At 54.7% G+C, this 14,933-nt stretch overlaps 1 protein-coding gene across 3 annotated transcripts; it reads left to right on the top strand.

The window, feature by feature from the left end:
• Positions 1 to 521: 521 nt before the first annotated feature.
• On the top strand, positions 522 to 14,919 carry ADGRE5 (adhesion G protein-coupled receptor E5). 3 transcript variants are annotated; one of them, XM_036234311.1, is made up of 21 exons: positions 522 to 669; positions 3,817 to 3,861; positions 4,047 to 4,178; positions 4,701 to 4,856; positions 5,820 to 5,823; positions 7,694 to 7,821; positions 8,398 to 8,547; positions 9,046 to 9,192; positions 9,280 to 9,323; positions 9,433 to 9,510; positions 10,430 to 10,607; positions 10,684 to 10,791; positions 11,002 to 11,225; positions 11,796 to 11,975; positions 12,773 to 12,964; positions 13,205 to 13,431; positions 13,555 to 13,621; positions 13,753 to 13,844; positions 13,918 to 14,086; positions 14,188 to 14,286; positions 14,371 to 14,919. In XM_036234311.1, the coding sequence occupies exons 1-21, from the start codon at positions 633 to 635 to the stop codon at positions 14,398 to 14,400; spliced, it is 2,487 nt and encodes an 828-aa protein (XP_036090204.1). In that variant the 5' UTR covers positions 522 to 632; the 3' UTR covers positions 14,401 to 14,919. The 3 variants fall into 3 exon arrangements, with proteins under 3 accessions (XP_036090204.1, XP_016017606.2, XP_016017607.2); XM_016162120.2 differs by lacking the exons at positions 5,820 to 5,823; positions 7,694 to 7,821 and having other exon boundaries at positions 8,401 to 8,547; XM_016162121.2 differs by lacking the exons at positions 5,820 to 5,823; positions 7,694 to 7,821; positions 8,398 to 8,547 and having other exon boundaries at positions 523 to 669.
• Positions 14,920 to 14,933: the final 14 nt, after the last annotated feature.

The raw sequence follows: 14,933 nt of genomic DNA, 5'->3' as shown, positions 1-14,933 counted from the left end.
CTTGGCACCTGCCTGCCATCCATGAAGGGCCTCTTCATGCTCTTCAAGCTTGTATTTGGACTCTGGACTCTCTGTGCCTTAGTTTCCTCATCTGAAAAACAGGGGAAAGGTACTCTTAGCTCATGGGCTGGCCCTGGAGACTGGTGCAGGCCAAAGCAGTGGGCCCGGGGGGGACCCAACATTCAGGCCCTGAGCTCTTTCTGAGGAGGCCCCTTCCCAACCTAAACAACCCCCTGGGCAAGACACCCCCCCTTCCATCACTGACCCCACTTTCCCTGGGATACAGCCTGTGAGCACACAGGGGTCAGAGATTTTGTCAGATGCTTAAATGGTGGAACTGCGGACAGACCTGAGAGCATGTTACACTTCAGTGTGTGTGTGTGTGTGTGTGTGTGTGTGTGTGTGTGTGTGTGTGTGTACATGCGGCAGCTCTCTAGGTCTGTGTTTTCACTGTACTTTCCTGTTGTTTTCCAGCAGCCACACCAGTTCTGGGGAGGGACCTGGGCCAGTGGCTTCCCGCCCCCTTCACTTTATAAAGGCCCGGAGGCCATGTGACTCCGCAAAGCTGCCCAGCCTGGGGATACAGAACAGCTCTGCCCGAAACTCTGCTTCCCCTGCCAGGAGCTCAGACCATGGGAGGCCCCCGCCGCAGTGCCTTTTTCCTACAAGGTGAGAATTTGGGGGCTCTGTTGGGAGGAGCGAGGGAGCCCCTGACAGCACCCCTTGGGAACGGTGGCCCCCCTTCTCCATGGCGAAGTGGTAGGCTCAGCTGCCAGCTCTGGGGCCCACGGCAGCCGGCAGCCGGCAGCCGGCAGCCCAGAGGAAGCTGCATAACAGGCAGGCGCCGCAGGCACATGGGGAGAGCGGCTAGCAGCACCCGGGCACCCCAACACCCTGGCAGGAACCCCGAGGTGCTCTAAGAGCCTGACCCCACCTTCCCAGAGGAATCTCCAAGCTCCTTCTGGATTCACTTTGGATGCTGCTCCCTAAAAGGAGAAATGGAGGCAGGGAGAAGGAAAGGGTGCAAAAAGTGAGTGCTGTGACCCCCCCTTAGGAAGTCACTCTTAACAGATGGCATGGGAGGTGCTGGAAAGATAGAAGCAGGGACCCCTCCACTATGAGGTGGCCCCAACATGTCCCCCAGTATCTCAGTGGCAGGGGCAGCTCCAGAGACCCCCACTCTTGCTCCCCCAGACCCAACGGAGATTCAGCTGTGTGTTGAAGGGATTTGCCGGCCGTGGGTTTGAACCTGAGTTTTGCTGTGACTTCCTCAAGCCTTCATTCCCGCCCCACCCAGGGTGGCTCTAACGGTTAGGTGCAGCTCGTTGCCTGGACAACCAGGCAACAAAGAGAGTTGAAGAAATGACATTTGGGGTGCCAATCAGAGCTTCCCTGGGCCACATCGATGGGGTTCCGCATGCTGGCTTAGGATGATAGGCATGAGCTTTTTTTGTAGCTTTATGGAGGTGTAACTTACATAGCATAGAATTTGCCTGTTACATGCATACGGTTAGATGATTTTTCGTAAATTTGTCGAGTCTATGTGGAGCATACCCGATGAGGGGTGATGTGTCACTGGGGCCAAATCACAGAGCCCCTGATCCTCACTTTTTACACCTGTAAAATGGTGCAGGAGCACTCTCCACTTTATAGGGTTGTGTTAAGGGTTGAGTGAACCCTGGTTCACAGTAAGAATCAAGTAAATGGTATTTTTTATTATTTTGTTATTATTATTATCTCACTGATGGGTCTAGGGGATGGGCTGGGGGCTCCTTAGCAGGAGGAACAAGAAGGTAAGGACTGCCCCACCCCCAACCCAGAGCCGGAATCCAACTGCTCAGGGCTGGGCTAGGGGAATGCAGACAAGGAGCGATGACCAGCAGCTCCTCTTCCTGCTCCCGTTTGGGTCACCTCCAAGGCCCCAGATGCGGAAGGTCTGGCCCAGTAGCTTCCATAGTGGGGGAGAAGAGCCCAGCCCAGCACAAAGGAGCCCCTGCCTGCAGGGTCTGGAGACCTTGACCCTTCAATTTCATTTTCCCCAGCCTCCTATGTTCACCAGATTCTCCTTGAGCCTCTTTTGGGCTATAAGTCTCAGCTTGTCCAACTGTAGAGTGGACATAAATGGAGCCTCTGCCTCCTGGTGCAGTTGTGAGCATGAAAGTTGCTACTGGGGACTTTGGCAGCTGGGGAAAAATCGTCCTGGGTCCCGCCCTGCCAGGGAAGGTCATTTTGTGGTCTGTCCTGCAAAGAGGAACTTGTTTGGCGAGAACTACCCCAAACCTGTAGCCAGAGGGAAGGAAGGGGGAATCTTCACTCAAGGAAGGGGAAGGCATTCTGGCCTCAGTTTACCCCAGCTGGGAGGGCGTCTGTGAGGGGTTGTCTGCCCTCCACCTCCCTGAGGGGTAACAAGTTTGGACACTGGAGTTGAGTGCTCAGTGGACCCTCCAGTCTGCACCCACCCTTAAGCTCCTCAAGCTGTGTTTACAATGATGGACCCCAGAATTCCCCTGGGAGGCCCTCCATGGGCGACTGAGCCATGAGTCATCCCTTCCCTTGGCCCAGGAAGTGACTCATAGCTGCCCTCCCTCCAGGCCCTGATCCCACTGCCTGCAGCCCCTCCACAGTTCTTGGATTATCGGGGTCTGGGCTGCCTCTCCAGCACTTGCAGATAGGCAGGCACTGGTGGCTCCCCACACCCTCCCCACACTTCCACCTACTGCCCAGGCACCCTCCCTTCCCCCTCTCTGTTTCTAATTGTTTCTATCTCATTCTCAGTCTCTCTATCTCTGTGTCTCTCTGTCCAATCTCTGCCATCTGTCTCCCCCTTTCTAGGAGTTCCCTATTTTTCTTTCTCTATCGCTGCATTAACTTCTGCCTCTCTGTTTCTCTATCTTTGCCTCCTTGTGTCTGTCTCTCTCTCATGTCTTGATTTTATCTCCACCCATTTCCTTTCTCCCTCTTCCTCCTCTCTTTATGTCTCTAGCTCCTTCTCTGTCTCTCTTTGTCTCTATTTTCTCTCCGTCTGTCTCCTCATCTGTCTCTCTGGTGAACAGCAACGAGGTGCTCAACTTAGAGCCCCTGCTGACTTGGGGAGAACCCCCAGGGTGTGCCCCTGACAGCAGGAACAGTAGGAGGAAGGGGGATCTGTTCAGCACCACCCCCAACAGGACCCCACAGCATCTTCCTGTGTGAGGGCAGCTGGGGATGAAATGTCACTATTGGGTCCCAAGCTGGTCTGGATTGACAGCTTAGGGCTGACAGGTGTGGGTGTGATATGCTTCTACCTCTGTCCCTGAGGAAGGGTGTGGGGGCCGGAGCACCTTAGATTTGGGGGGATCTGAGAGAACACCTGGTCCAACCTCTTCATTTTTACATAAAGGAATGATGATGACAGTAAACACTTTGACCAACATGCCAGGCAGTACTTATATACTCACACTTCTCTAGGAAATGGGTTCCCTCTTCACCCTCACTCTGTAGAAGGGGAAACTGAGGTGACCTGATTGAGGTCTGGGATTGGAACCAGGGTCATCTGTCTCCAATACGTTTCCTGAATTGATGCGGGCAGGTCAGCAGGAGCCAAGACCCCCACTGGGTTTGGGTCCCTCCCTATCCCTTGGTTCCAGCGATGGGTGCAGACCCCTCTGGCTGTGGGCTTCAGGGGGCAGGAGGTGCCACCTGCTGGCTCTCTCCTGGAGCAATGGACAGAGCCTGAGCCTGGGTGGCAGCCCTTTTCCCTCAGACGCATTGCCCTCAGGCCTCTGTCAACCCTTCTCTGCTCCTTGTCTCCCCTGACTCTCCCTCTCTCTGTTCCAGCACTGTGTGTCTTGTTGACTCTGTTGGACTCCCAGGACACTGTAGGTAAGTCTGCTGAGAGTAACTCAGTCTACAGCCGGAGCCTGCAGAAGGGGCCCTGGACTCCCACCTGTACCTCTCAGCTCAGGCAAGAGAGAGGCTTGTTGTAGGGGGAAGCTCAGGCCCACCCCTCCCTGCACTCCCTCTCCAGCCCCTGGCAGAGCCCTCAACTTCTGACCACATCCCCACAGACGCAGACACCACGGCCTGTGCTCGGTGGTGCCCTCAGCACTCCAAGTGTGTCGGTGCCAATGCCTGTCGCTGTGATCCCGGTTTCACTTCATCTATGGAGGTCATCACCAACCGTCTGCAAATTTGTGAAGGTACAGAGGCTTAGGGTGGTGGAAGGGCACATGGAGATCGTAGAGCAGAGCCCAGTGCCCATGGGGATGTGGGTGGTGGTTGGGGGCCTCTCAGCCTTTGTCCTCAGATTGTCATCAGGACAGAGAAAAGAGAAAGGAAAAGATAGGAAAGTGGAAAATAAGTAAATAAAAATGGCTTCCTGGAGAGAGAGGAGCTAGGACTCCAGGAGTCTGGAATCTGTACCTCCGTTCATCCTTCTAGTACTGGAGAGCAGGATGCGGTGCTCCCACCCACTCCCCGCTTCAGCACCTTCCCCTGTATCTGGGGTGACAGCCAGAGGGCCAAGAAGAGCTGAGCTGGTTGCGTGGGCTTCAGGAATGGCTTGCTCCAGCCCCAGCCCAGCCCCAGCCAAGTTGCCTGAGACTCTAATTCTTTCCCAAAAGCATCAGGTCCATGCTGGGGAGTCAGGTAGGGGATGAGGATCTCAGTCCTGAGGGACTTCATGCTTTTGGGAGGTGACCCTTCACCCTGTTGTGTTCCAGACATCAACGAGTGTGGACCACCCATGACAGTGTCCTGTGGAAGATTCGCAGACTGCCAGAACACAGAGGGGAGCTACCACTGCATGTGCAGCCAAGGATATGTGCTTAGTTCTGGGGGAAAAACGTTCAAGAATAAGAGTGAGAACTCGTGTCACGGTAAGAAGGACTCCGCATCTTCCGTCTTCCTGTCCATGAAGTTTGGGGTCACCAGAGTCATTCCTGCAGCATACAGGGCCAGGGCTTTTGTGGCAAGTACAGAGCCCAGGTCTGAGGGAGGACAGGTGTGTCTGTGCCTGCCACACCAGCACAGAAAGACAGGCTGGCATGAGAGCCATGGGCCCAAATACTGGCTTTGTCACCTGATGGCTGTGTGTGTGACACCAGCTAGGATAGTTTTTCAAAAATCACCTCTGTGGCTCGGTTTATGCATCTGTAAAAGAGGGTGACGATGTTCGGAGAGTAGCTGTCCCCATCTGGCCCAGGAGGAGCCAGACCTCCATGCATCACCAGGCTTTGACCCCTTTCTGGGGGAACAGGTGGCAGCAAAGGGGCTTCAGGCACCTGCAGGGGCAGATGGGGCCAGCAGTAGGCGGACAGGAGCCACAACTTGCCCAGAGAGAGGGGGTTAGTGCAGAATGCAGAGGGAAAGAGGAGGCTGAGCCAAGGACCCTGCAGGCGTCATCAGCGTCCACAGGCCCATGGTGCTACGGACTGAAGAGCCCGCAGCCTGGGTCCCAGCCCCTTCCCTCCTGACCTGTGTGCAGAAGGTAGCAGAGCCTCCCTGGTGGGAGGGAAGGGGGCACTTGTACCTCATGGAGCCCAGTGGGAGGGCTCAATCTACCTTACTGCTGGTTCACAGGGGCCTCTGTGGGTGAATTTTGTGCCCCAAACAGGTGGCCAGGCCAGAGGACAGAGCCTTTATGTGAACTGGAAAAAAATCCCTCATCTCTAGCAGGTGAATACAGTGTGTTTGGGGACTGGAGAGCGACATGGTTTTCAGCCCCTACTTGCCTCCTTGGCTGGACAACCTTGTGCAGTGAGCAAACTGCACATGGATCCCACTCAGTGTGCTAGACTGTTGTGAGCCCCACAGCACGTGTGGTGGCTGTGGTTATTGAGATGTGTTGCTGTGTCAGAAACAGGCCAGGGCTGAGAGAAGGGGCTCGAGCTGCTGGGCAGAGACATGGATGAATAAGAGTAAGATGGGAGAAGTAGGACCTTAACGTGTATAATGGGGAGAGCGACCTGCTGGTTTGGATCATGACATGCCACCTGAAGACCTAGCTTTGTGATGGGCTCAGTTGGGCCATCTCTGTACCTGCCCCCCTCAGCATTCCAGCCTTCGCTGCACCAGAGGATGTGTCCACCAGTGCCACAGCCCACGGGGTCTGCTTTGAGCAGGAGACTCAGGCCACTCCCTCAGCTCCTTGCCCCACTTTCTCCAGGGATCAGAGGGCCTTACCAAGCACCCGCATGGTCTCCTGACATTCTCTGAGTCCCAAGGCTCAGAATCCTTTGCAGTGGTCACTTCCAGAAGTTCGGAACTTCCCCCTGCTCACCTGGCATCTTATCTGCATAAAACAAATGAGAGGGATGGCATTCAAGGAACTTCAAGAGCTCGTGGTACAATGCATTCAATATCCATCCTCTTTGTCACAGTCAGTGACTGCCGGGATGAGACCTGGCCCCACCAGAGCCCACACAGGCTTGGCAACACCAGGAGCCCTCTCAGGCCTCCTGAGCCATGATGGGGACCCCGTCAAGAAACTTGGAAGGAGGATGCAGGCCCACCTTCCCAAACTTGCGCCTTATTTCTGGTCAACAACCCCACCTGGAAATGATACTCTCTGGCACCCTGACCCCAATTCTCAGCCACTCGGCTGTTTCACCAGGCAAAGCTCCAGCTTGACCCTCCCCAGTAATTTCAGTTCACGGACCTGAAGGCAGCTTGGAAGACTGGGACCTAGAAGGGTGTTTTGTCAGGGGTAGGCAGGGTGATGTTGATCCCCCACCCTAAGAGAGTTGGGTGAGAGGGAGCGTCATCAAGGACCACTACCCCAGCCCCAACCCTCTCCTGAGGAGGTCAACTCAGGCCCCATGGGGGCCCTGACTACTGAGGGCAGAAGATGGAGACTGAGCCCCACTCGGGGTCCCCAGGACTGCATTTCTGGTGGGAGGTGAAGGGGCCAGATGACAGAAACACCTGTCACTCCTCAGCCATCAGCAGCTGCTTTCTGCTCCAGCCACCCAGCCCTCATCCACCGCTGGCCTTGCTCAAGTGGATTCTCAGTATGTCCTGCTAGTACAAGGGATACCTTTGTGGGATTTGGAAGATGCATCCTTCACCACCCCAAGGCTGTGTGGCTGGATGTGGCACCCACTGTTGAGGTGGCCCTGGCCTATCAGGCATCATTCTCATTTTCTGGGCCCTGCTGAAAGCTTCGTCCTTGAGTGGCCAAACCCAGGGATGGGTCTTGGTCCATCTCCATGGAGTTGGAGTCTCAGAGTTAGCGAGGGCACAAGAATGCTGTCACCAGGATTCCAAGGAGGACTCAGCCAGCAGCACCCACCCCAGTGGAGCCAGGACAAAAAGCCACCACTTGAGGCAAGACAGGCCCTGCTCAGTGCAACATTTCTTCTCCACTTTGTTCCAGGAAGGCCCACTCTGGCCTTTGTCCTACTCCTCAGGCTAGGACACAGGCGGTCATGATGTCCTTGTCTACTTGGGAGCTTCTAAGGGGCTGAGGGAGCCAGAAGTGGCAGGTTGGGAGGACTCGAGCCATTTCTGGTCACATCTGGACAATAGAGCATCTAGGCCACTATGCATGCCCATAGGGCACCTCCACGTGAATTAGAAAAGGCACCCTGCCATCTGGAAGGAGATGGTAGGGCCTTCCAGATGCTTCCACGCCAGGAAATGTGGCCGACCCCCAGCTGCAGAGGCTGCCCATGGCTACAGGCAGCCATCACCCTCTCGTTCCCCTTATGGACAGAGATGAATGTCAGTGGAAGCCCAGAATCTATAAAAGGACCCACGAGTACTGGATCAACACCCAAGGCAACTACACCTGCAAGTGCCCTCCTGGCCTGGGGCCCAACCCAGAGGACCCAAGGCTGTGCAAAGTTAGAGCCTCTGAGAAGATGCTGTGAGGCTGGACTGGAGCTAGGGAAGGAGTTGATGCAGGTCCCACAGCCTGAGGCAGCGGGAGAAGACCCTCTGGTCCCCGAACACCAAGGGCCTACTGAGGCTCTACAGGCAGTCACCTCCCTGAAGGCTCCTGTCACATCAGGGAGGCAGCAGAGCCTTCTGGGCCTGGGGTTCCCTTGTGGAGCCTCTGTGAGAACCCCTATACCCCACCCCTTCCTCAGTCCATCATGTGAGCAGATGGAGGTGTCACTTCTGGTTCCCAAAAAGGGAATCTGGGCCAGGGCCCAGGAGGGACCTGGCGAGAGTCCTTGGTTGGGAAATCCAGCCCCCATGACTCAGTTTCCCTCCTGGTTTTGCCACCTGTAAACTGGAGACTATAGTCCCTGCCATGCCCATCTTACAGGGAGGCCACCATAAGGTGCTTTGAGGGTAAAGTTGAAGGTCCCCAGGTGGTGGCACATGTACTAACGGTGAGGTCCTTAGTGCCAGGCAGTGAAGAATGGATGCAGTGAGTGCAAGAGGAAGGACCTGACATTCTGCCTTTGTCCTCAGATGTGAATGAATGTATTCTGGAGCAGAACCCCTGCCACAAATCCACCTACTGCCTCAACATCATTGGCAGCTATAAGTGCCATTGCCATCCTGGCTGGAAACCAATTCTAGGGTTCCCCAATGGCCCAAGCAACACCATCTGCGAAGGTCCAAAGCTCAGATCACATCACCCAGAGACCTACACTCAAACCATCTGATTACATATTCAATGGCACCCACACAAACCAAGTAGAATGACTGCTGGGGGTGCCCTGCTGTGCCAGGCATTAATTCTTTTGAGGCCAAATGGGCAATGATCTGGAGGGGGGGTCCTGGGAAAGAAGCCGAGTTACCAAGGGGAAGGTTCCCGGGGGATACCAGGCAGCAGCTGATTACATACTGGGATGAATGTATTTCAATATTTCCCAACTTGTACATCTGTATGGGGCCCACCTGCCATGTGTGAGGTCTCTGCACACCTCCCATAACCTGCATCTACTACTCAGGGAGGTGCACTCACCAGGTGGCATCACTTTCAGGCAGAGTGGGAAGGTGATGGGTGGTGGGGGGAGTGGGAACTAATATAGGCAAAGGGACAGGGGCATGGAGAGGAGAGGGGCCTTATTGGGCTGGGACTGAGCCTGACACCCTTCTCTGTGTCCCCAGATGTAGATGAGTGCAGGTCTGGGCAGCATCAGTGCCACAACTCTACCTCCTGTGTCAATACTCCGGGCTCATTTGAGTGCAGTTGCCTCCGGGGCTGGGTGCCCAAACCTGGATTCCAGAATAACAAAACCACCACCCAATGTGAAGGTAACTGACCTGACCTGGCTCCAGACCCCGCCTCCAGCACGCATAGACAATCTCATACCTAATGAACTACTCTTCTGTCCCCAACAGAGATATTCTCCACCTGGCACATGCCCCCTGGAATCAAGAGCCAGGTGAGTGGCTCCAGCAGGAACCAGGAGGCAGCCAACCTGTTCACCATTTTCCCCAAGCTCCCCACCTATGTGTGAGGCTCTCTGATGCCCTCATCTCCTCTCTCTCCAGAGTCTCTCCCGCTTCTTTGAAAGAGTCCAGATCCTGAGCAGAGACTTCGAGTCAGCCTCGGCTCAGGACATCATCAGGGTAAGGGCAGGACCTGGGGGGTCCCCAGGATAGTGTGAGGGCAGTCAGGGAATACTTCGGTGTGAGAGGAGACAGCCCAAGCAGGGGCCTCTGATCAGAGAAACACATGTGGCTGTATGCACAATATGTACACACCATATATACCCCCCATTACACAAAAACACAGGTGTACATATAAACCCAACTGATTCTTGGGTCCCCTAATGGCTAGAGCAAGGTCCGCACACACAGTCAAGAGGAATACAATGGCACAGAATGCAGCAATTAAGAATGCTGCCTCTGGAGCTAGGCCACAATGGTTCGAATCCCTCACACACTCCCTGCTGTGTAACCTCAGGCAAGTGACTCCCACTGTCTGGGCCATGTCCCCTCATCTGAAAACAGTGCCTCCTTCGTACACTGGGTGTAAAGGTTAAAATGAAGAAAAGCAAGGCTCAAAGAATAATGCCTGGCATACAGTAAAAGCATTATATGTAAGTTTTAGCATATGCGCTTAGCCTGGCAGAAATATATGAGCCCCTTATGCCATTTTAAATTTTCTAGTAGTTTTATTTAAAAAAAAAAAAAAGTAAGCAAGTGAAATTAATATGAAGATTGCATTTAACCCAACAGATCCAAAATATTACCATTTCAACACAGAGCCACATTTCGGGCGTCATATGTGTGGCTCATGGCGACTGTTGTGGACAGTACAAACTTAGAACAGAACCTGGCAGAAAGCAAGTGCCTAATGAATGTTAAATACCCTTGTTATATGTGCACACAGGCATATACTTACTCCCACTACTTGTATTCCTGTGCCTTGTCCCCCAGGCATCCTGGGTGGTTCTCCAGTGTCCCCTAGTGAGTGGGTGAGATCAGGGTTCTTCAGGTGGCCCTGTAGTGAAATAACCAAGCTACTGTCACCCATCACCCCCAGAAACTCATCGAGTCATTGGACAAGCTACTGGAAGTTCCCGGAGACCTGGAGGCCCTGACCCTACATGACCAGCTCCGCACAGCTACCAACCTGCTGTCAGGCCTCGAACATGTCCTGAGGACTCTGGCCAAGACGATGCTTACAGCCCCTTTCACCTACCATTCCCCTGCGGACACAGGTGAGGCCCTGCCCTGCCCCAGCCCTGGACCCTATCCTATATCCTGAGCCCCCAGTCACTGCCCCTCTCTCCTTAGAGCTGACCCTGATGATCCAGGAGCGAGGGAATGAAAATGTCGCCATGGGCCAGACACATGCACGGATGATGCTGAAGTGGTCTGAGGCAGCTGGAGAAGGGGACTCAGGTAACAGCTGGGAGCTGGAGGGGGCACTGGTGGGAGAGGGAAGAAGGAGCTAGGATGTGGCTAGGGGTGAGGTTCTAAATATGTAACAATTGGAAACCGGGCCATCTTGAGGGACTCCTGGCATCACGGTGGATTGGCCAGGCCTGATTTAGACGTCTTAAGAGGGAGGAGGGCGGGCAAGGGAAGGTAGCCAGCATGTCTGTCCTCTAGGTCTCGTCATGGCAGGCATGCTGTCTAGTCAAAACATGAAGAAATTGTTGGCCAAAGCCTCCTTGAAGCTGGACCTTGAGAAGAAAGACAAGCTGGAAAAACTGCATGGAAGTTCTGTCAGTGGGACCCAGTTCAAGTTCCTCTCCGCCATCAACTCTGCTTTTCTGAGCAACACGAAGACGGAGAAACTAGACTCCCCTGTCACCTTCGCCTTCTCCCACCTTGTGAGTATTTGGGTGGGGAGGGGGGATCAGCTTAACTGGCCACACCATAGTCAAAGGCACAGTGGTCCCTCTACAGCCTTCGTTTCCTGACCTCCACCATTCTGCTCCTTCCGAAACGCACCTCAGGACCTTTGCACTTGCTTTGCTCGCTGCCTGTGACATTTCCCTCCCAAGACTCAGTACTTTACCTGTTTCTAATCTTTTTTCAAATGTCACCTTCTTTTTTAGGCTTTCCCTGACTTATTTAAAATTACAACCTCTAATAAATCATGCCCCCACCTTTCTCATGTTTCTTTTTTAATAGCACTTATCACCTTCTAACACACTATCTAGTTTACTTATCTATTAAATTTATTATTTACTGACCATCTCCTCCATGAGCATGTCAGCCCTCAAGGGCAGGGAGTTCTGTCTGCCCTGTTCACTGCTGTGTCCCTTGACCTGGGACATACAGTAGGTGCTCAGTAAATACCTGTCATTAACAAGCAGCCTTCCTTAGACCCAACCCAAGCTCAGAATCCAAAATTGGGCCTGAGGCTAATCTCTTTGATCACCCCCACCTGCCCACAGCCAGAGACGCCTGGGCCACGGCAGGAGCTGATCTGTGCCTTCTGGAAAGGTGACAACGACAGTGGTGGGTACTGGGCCACCACAGGCTGCTGGAAGCTGGGCAGCCAGAATGGCAGCACCACCTGCCAGTGCAACCACCTGAGCAGTTTTGCCATCCTCATGGCCCACTACGACATTGAGGTAAGCAGCCCCGGGGCCATGCCCAGAAGCCCACAGATGGCAAGGCTGGCTTGGGCGAGACAGGAATCTGGTTCTTCATAATGAGGACCAAATGCTTCTATATCCTTTTGCAGCCCAGGTGGCCCCACACCACACCCCCAGCCCTTTCCCTGGGACCCCCAGACCTCCCCACTACCCAGCAACTACACAGTGTGGCCTGGCACTGCAGGCCCTGCTCCAGCCAGCACTCTTCTGACCACCCGCCTCCATCTGGTTGTTAAATATCACTAAAAGCTCAAGGGAGCACAACTTTCTGTATGTAGCCTTAGGTGATCCATAGATAAACTGGGCCACATGGATAACTGGAATGGACCAGGCAAAGCAAGGGAGGCTGGTGGATCAGGCCAAAGGCCTAGAAGTACTAACGTGTTGAGTTTCTGAGCTGATAGGTATGGCCAAACATGAAAGGGGCAGAAGATGAGGTTAGAGAAGTGGACCTATTAGTGTTGAAAAAGGTTGACAGTTGAAGCTTGACTGGGGACCTTTTCTGAAGCAATCTGGGTACGTAGTGGGATCTTTCCCGTACCCATAAGTGTGAGTGTGAGTGTGTGTGTGTGTCTGTGTCTGTAGGGGTATTTAGGGTGCGAGACAAAGCAAGCTTGCTCAGATGTTGAAGGCAGAGGAGGTTGGGGGAGGTGCGCTGCCTGATCTGAGTCCTTCTGTCCAGGTCCCTGGTGGATCTGGGAGGAGGGGCACGCACACCGAGGGCAAAGGCCTCAGGGTGCTGACCGAGTCCCACCCACTCCACCCGTATCTAGGACCTGAAGCTGGCCCTGATCACGAAGGTGGGACTGGCGCTGTCGCTGGTCTGCTTGCTGCTGTGCATCCTCACCTTCCTGCTAGTACGGCCCATCCAGGGCTCACGCACCACCGTGCACCTGCACCTCTGCATCTGCCTCTTCGTGGGTTCTGCCATCTTCCTTGCGGGCATCGAGAACCAGGGTGGCCAGGTGAGGCAATGCCGGATGGAGGGCCTTTCACCTGGGAACTAGGCCGGCAAGGTTCAGGAGAGGGTTAGCTCCACCCACTCACCCACAAGGCTCTGTGGCAGGCACTAGCCCTAGAAACCTGACCCGCCCCACACTCATTAGAGTACCACCTGGCCCTACCCTGACGCCCCGCCCACCCTGAGGGCTCAAGCATGGCCCTGCCCCCGTGCTGACATCACCCAATCGGCTCTCCGCCCCTAGGTGGGGATACGCTGTCGCCTGGTGGCCGGGTTACTGCATTACTGCTTCCTGGCCGCTTTCTGCTGGATGAGCCTCGAGGGCGTGGAGCTCTACATCCTCGTGGTACGCGTGTTCCCTGGCCAGGGTCTGAGCAAGCCCTGGCTCTACTTGATCGGCTACGGAGTGCCTGGGCTCATTGTGCTCATCTCGGCGGCCGTCAACAGCCAGGGCTACGGCCGTGACCTCTAGTGAGTACCAGACGGTGGGGCCACGGGAGGCATGGGCCCCAAAGCATGAGGGCTGCACCGAGTCCAAGACCCATTCCCCTCCGGGTCTCTCCTCCTGTTCCTAACTCCTTCCTTCTGGCCCAGCTGCTGGCTGAACCCCAACCACGGCTTCCTCTGGAGCTTCCTGGGACCAGTGATCTTCATCATTTTGGTAACTAGATCAGCATACCCCACCCTCAAAGCCTGAGCCTCCTGGCCCTTTATTGAGCCTGAATGACCAGCTCGCTCTCTCTGAGAGTTCCAAGGACAACCTCTAATCCAAACTCTCTGCTCCTTGCCCAGTGCAATGCTATCATCTTCGTGATAACAGTCTGGAAGCTCACTCAGAAGTTCTCTGAGATCAACCCAGACATGAAAAAATTAAAGAAGGCGAGGTGAGAGCAGGGGCTGGCTGGGAAGAGGTGTGTGTGGGGTGGCCCCCTGCTGCAGCTGTCCTCCTTCCCCCAGGGTGCTGACCATCACCGCTGTGTCGCAGCTCTTCCTGCTGGGCTGCACATGGATCTTCGGCCTATTCCTTTTTGACCCGAAGAGCCAGGTGCTGGCCTACGCCTTCACCATCCTCACCTGCCTGCAGGGCTTCTTCCTCTTTCTGCTGCACTGCCTGCTCAACAAGAAGGTGGGCTTCAGGCCAAGCTGCAGACGAGCCAGTACCTTCCTTTCCCTTCCCCCTGTCCCCTGGGCTGCCCCTCCTCTAACCTGGCATCCTGGGCCCTGCAGGTGAGAGAAGAGTACCGAAAGTGGGCTGGCATGGTCACCAGGAACAAGTACTCAGAGTTCACCACATCCACATCGGGCTCCAACCACAATCAGACTCGGGTAAGGGCCAATGCTGAGGTGGGGGTGCTGGACCAGAAGGAAGCTGGGCGAGGCTTGGTCCTCACAGGGCTCCTCTCTCTCTAGGTCCTCAGGCCGTCAGAGTCTGGCATGTGATCACACGGTTTTGGCCAAGCCAGCAATTCCAGTGGCCTCAACAGCTTTTGCACATGCTGAAGACTGTTCTCCTCCTACTGCCCTCTGCCCTCCCGCCCCCGTATGCACCTTGGAGGGGGAGTTGAAGTTGTCTGGCACCAAACTCTGCAACACATAGCCAGAGTGGAGAGTCACACCTGATGGGCCTGCTTCTGCTGTACCCTGGCCAGGACCAAGGATGGGCAAGAGTTGGCCCCTTGCCTTGGTACCCAACGACTGGATTAAGGGCTCCTGTGCCTGCTTGGCCTCCCACTCACGTCTTTGCAATGGAACAAGAGGCCAGGGTGCTTGGGTTTAACTTTCTTGTTAAGACTGAGGTCAGGGATGGATGGGCAGGGCCCTTCCCGGCCCCACTGCCTGTGGCTCACGGTACAGAGGCCCATCTGCCCCTTGGGCAGAGGGTTCTCACTGTTTTGAATGTGGTGGATGTTATGTAATGTTTTTAAAATCTATATAAACTTTCAATGTTCACACTTAAAATTCAATCTCTCATT

The sequence above is a fragment of the Rousettus aegyptiacus genome, unplaced genomic scaffold, assembly GCF_014176215.1.
Source record: "Rousettus aegyptiacus isolate mRouAeg1 unplaced genomic scaffold, mRouAeg1.p scaffold_m13_p_16, whole genome shotgun sequence".
NCBI classification, from domain to species: domain Eukaryota; kingdom Metazoa; phylum Chordata; class Mammalia; order Chiroptera; family Pteropodidae; genus Rousettus; species Rousettus aegyptiacus.
The sequence above is the reverse complement of the archived record's forward strand: the minus strand, read 5'-3'. Positions and strand labels throughout refer to the sequence as shown.

Coding starts and splice junctions, on each gene's coding strand:
- ADGRE5 (XM_036234311.1), top strand. CDS start 633: ATGGGAGGCCCCCGCCGCAGTGCCTTTTTCCTACAAG. Junction 670..3,816: donor CAGTGCCTTTTTCCTACAAG/GTGAGAATTTGG, acceptor TCTCTGTTCCAG/CACTGTGTGTCTTGTTGACT. Junction 4,179..4,700: donor CCGTCTGCAAATTTGTGAAG/GTACAGAGGCTT, acceptor GTTGTGTTCCAG/ACATCAACGAGTGTGGACCA.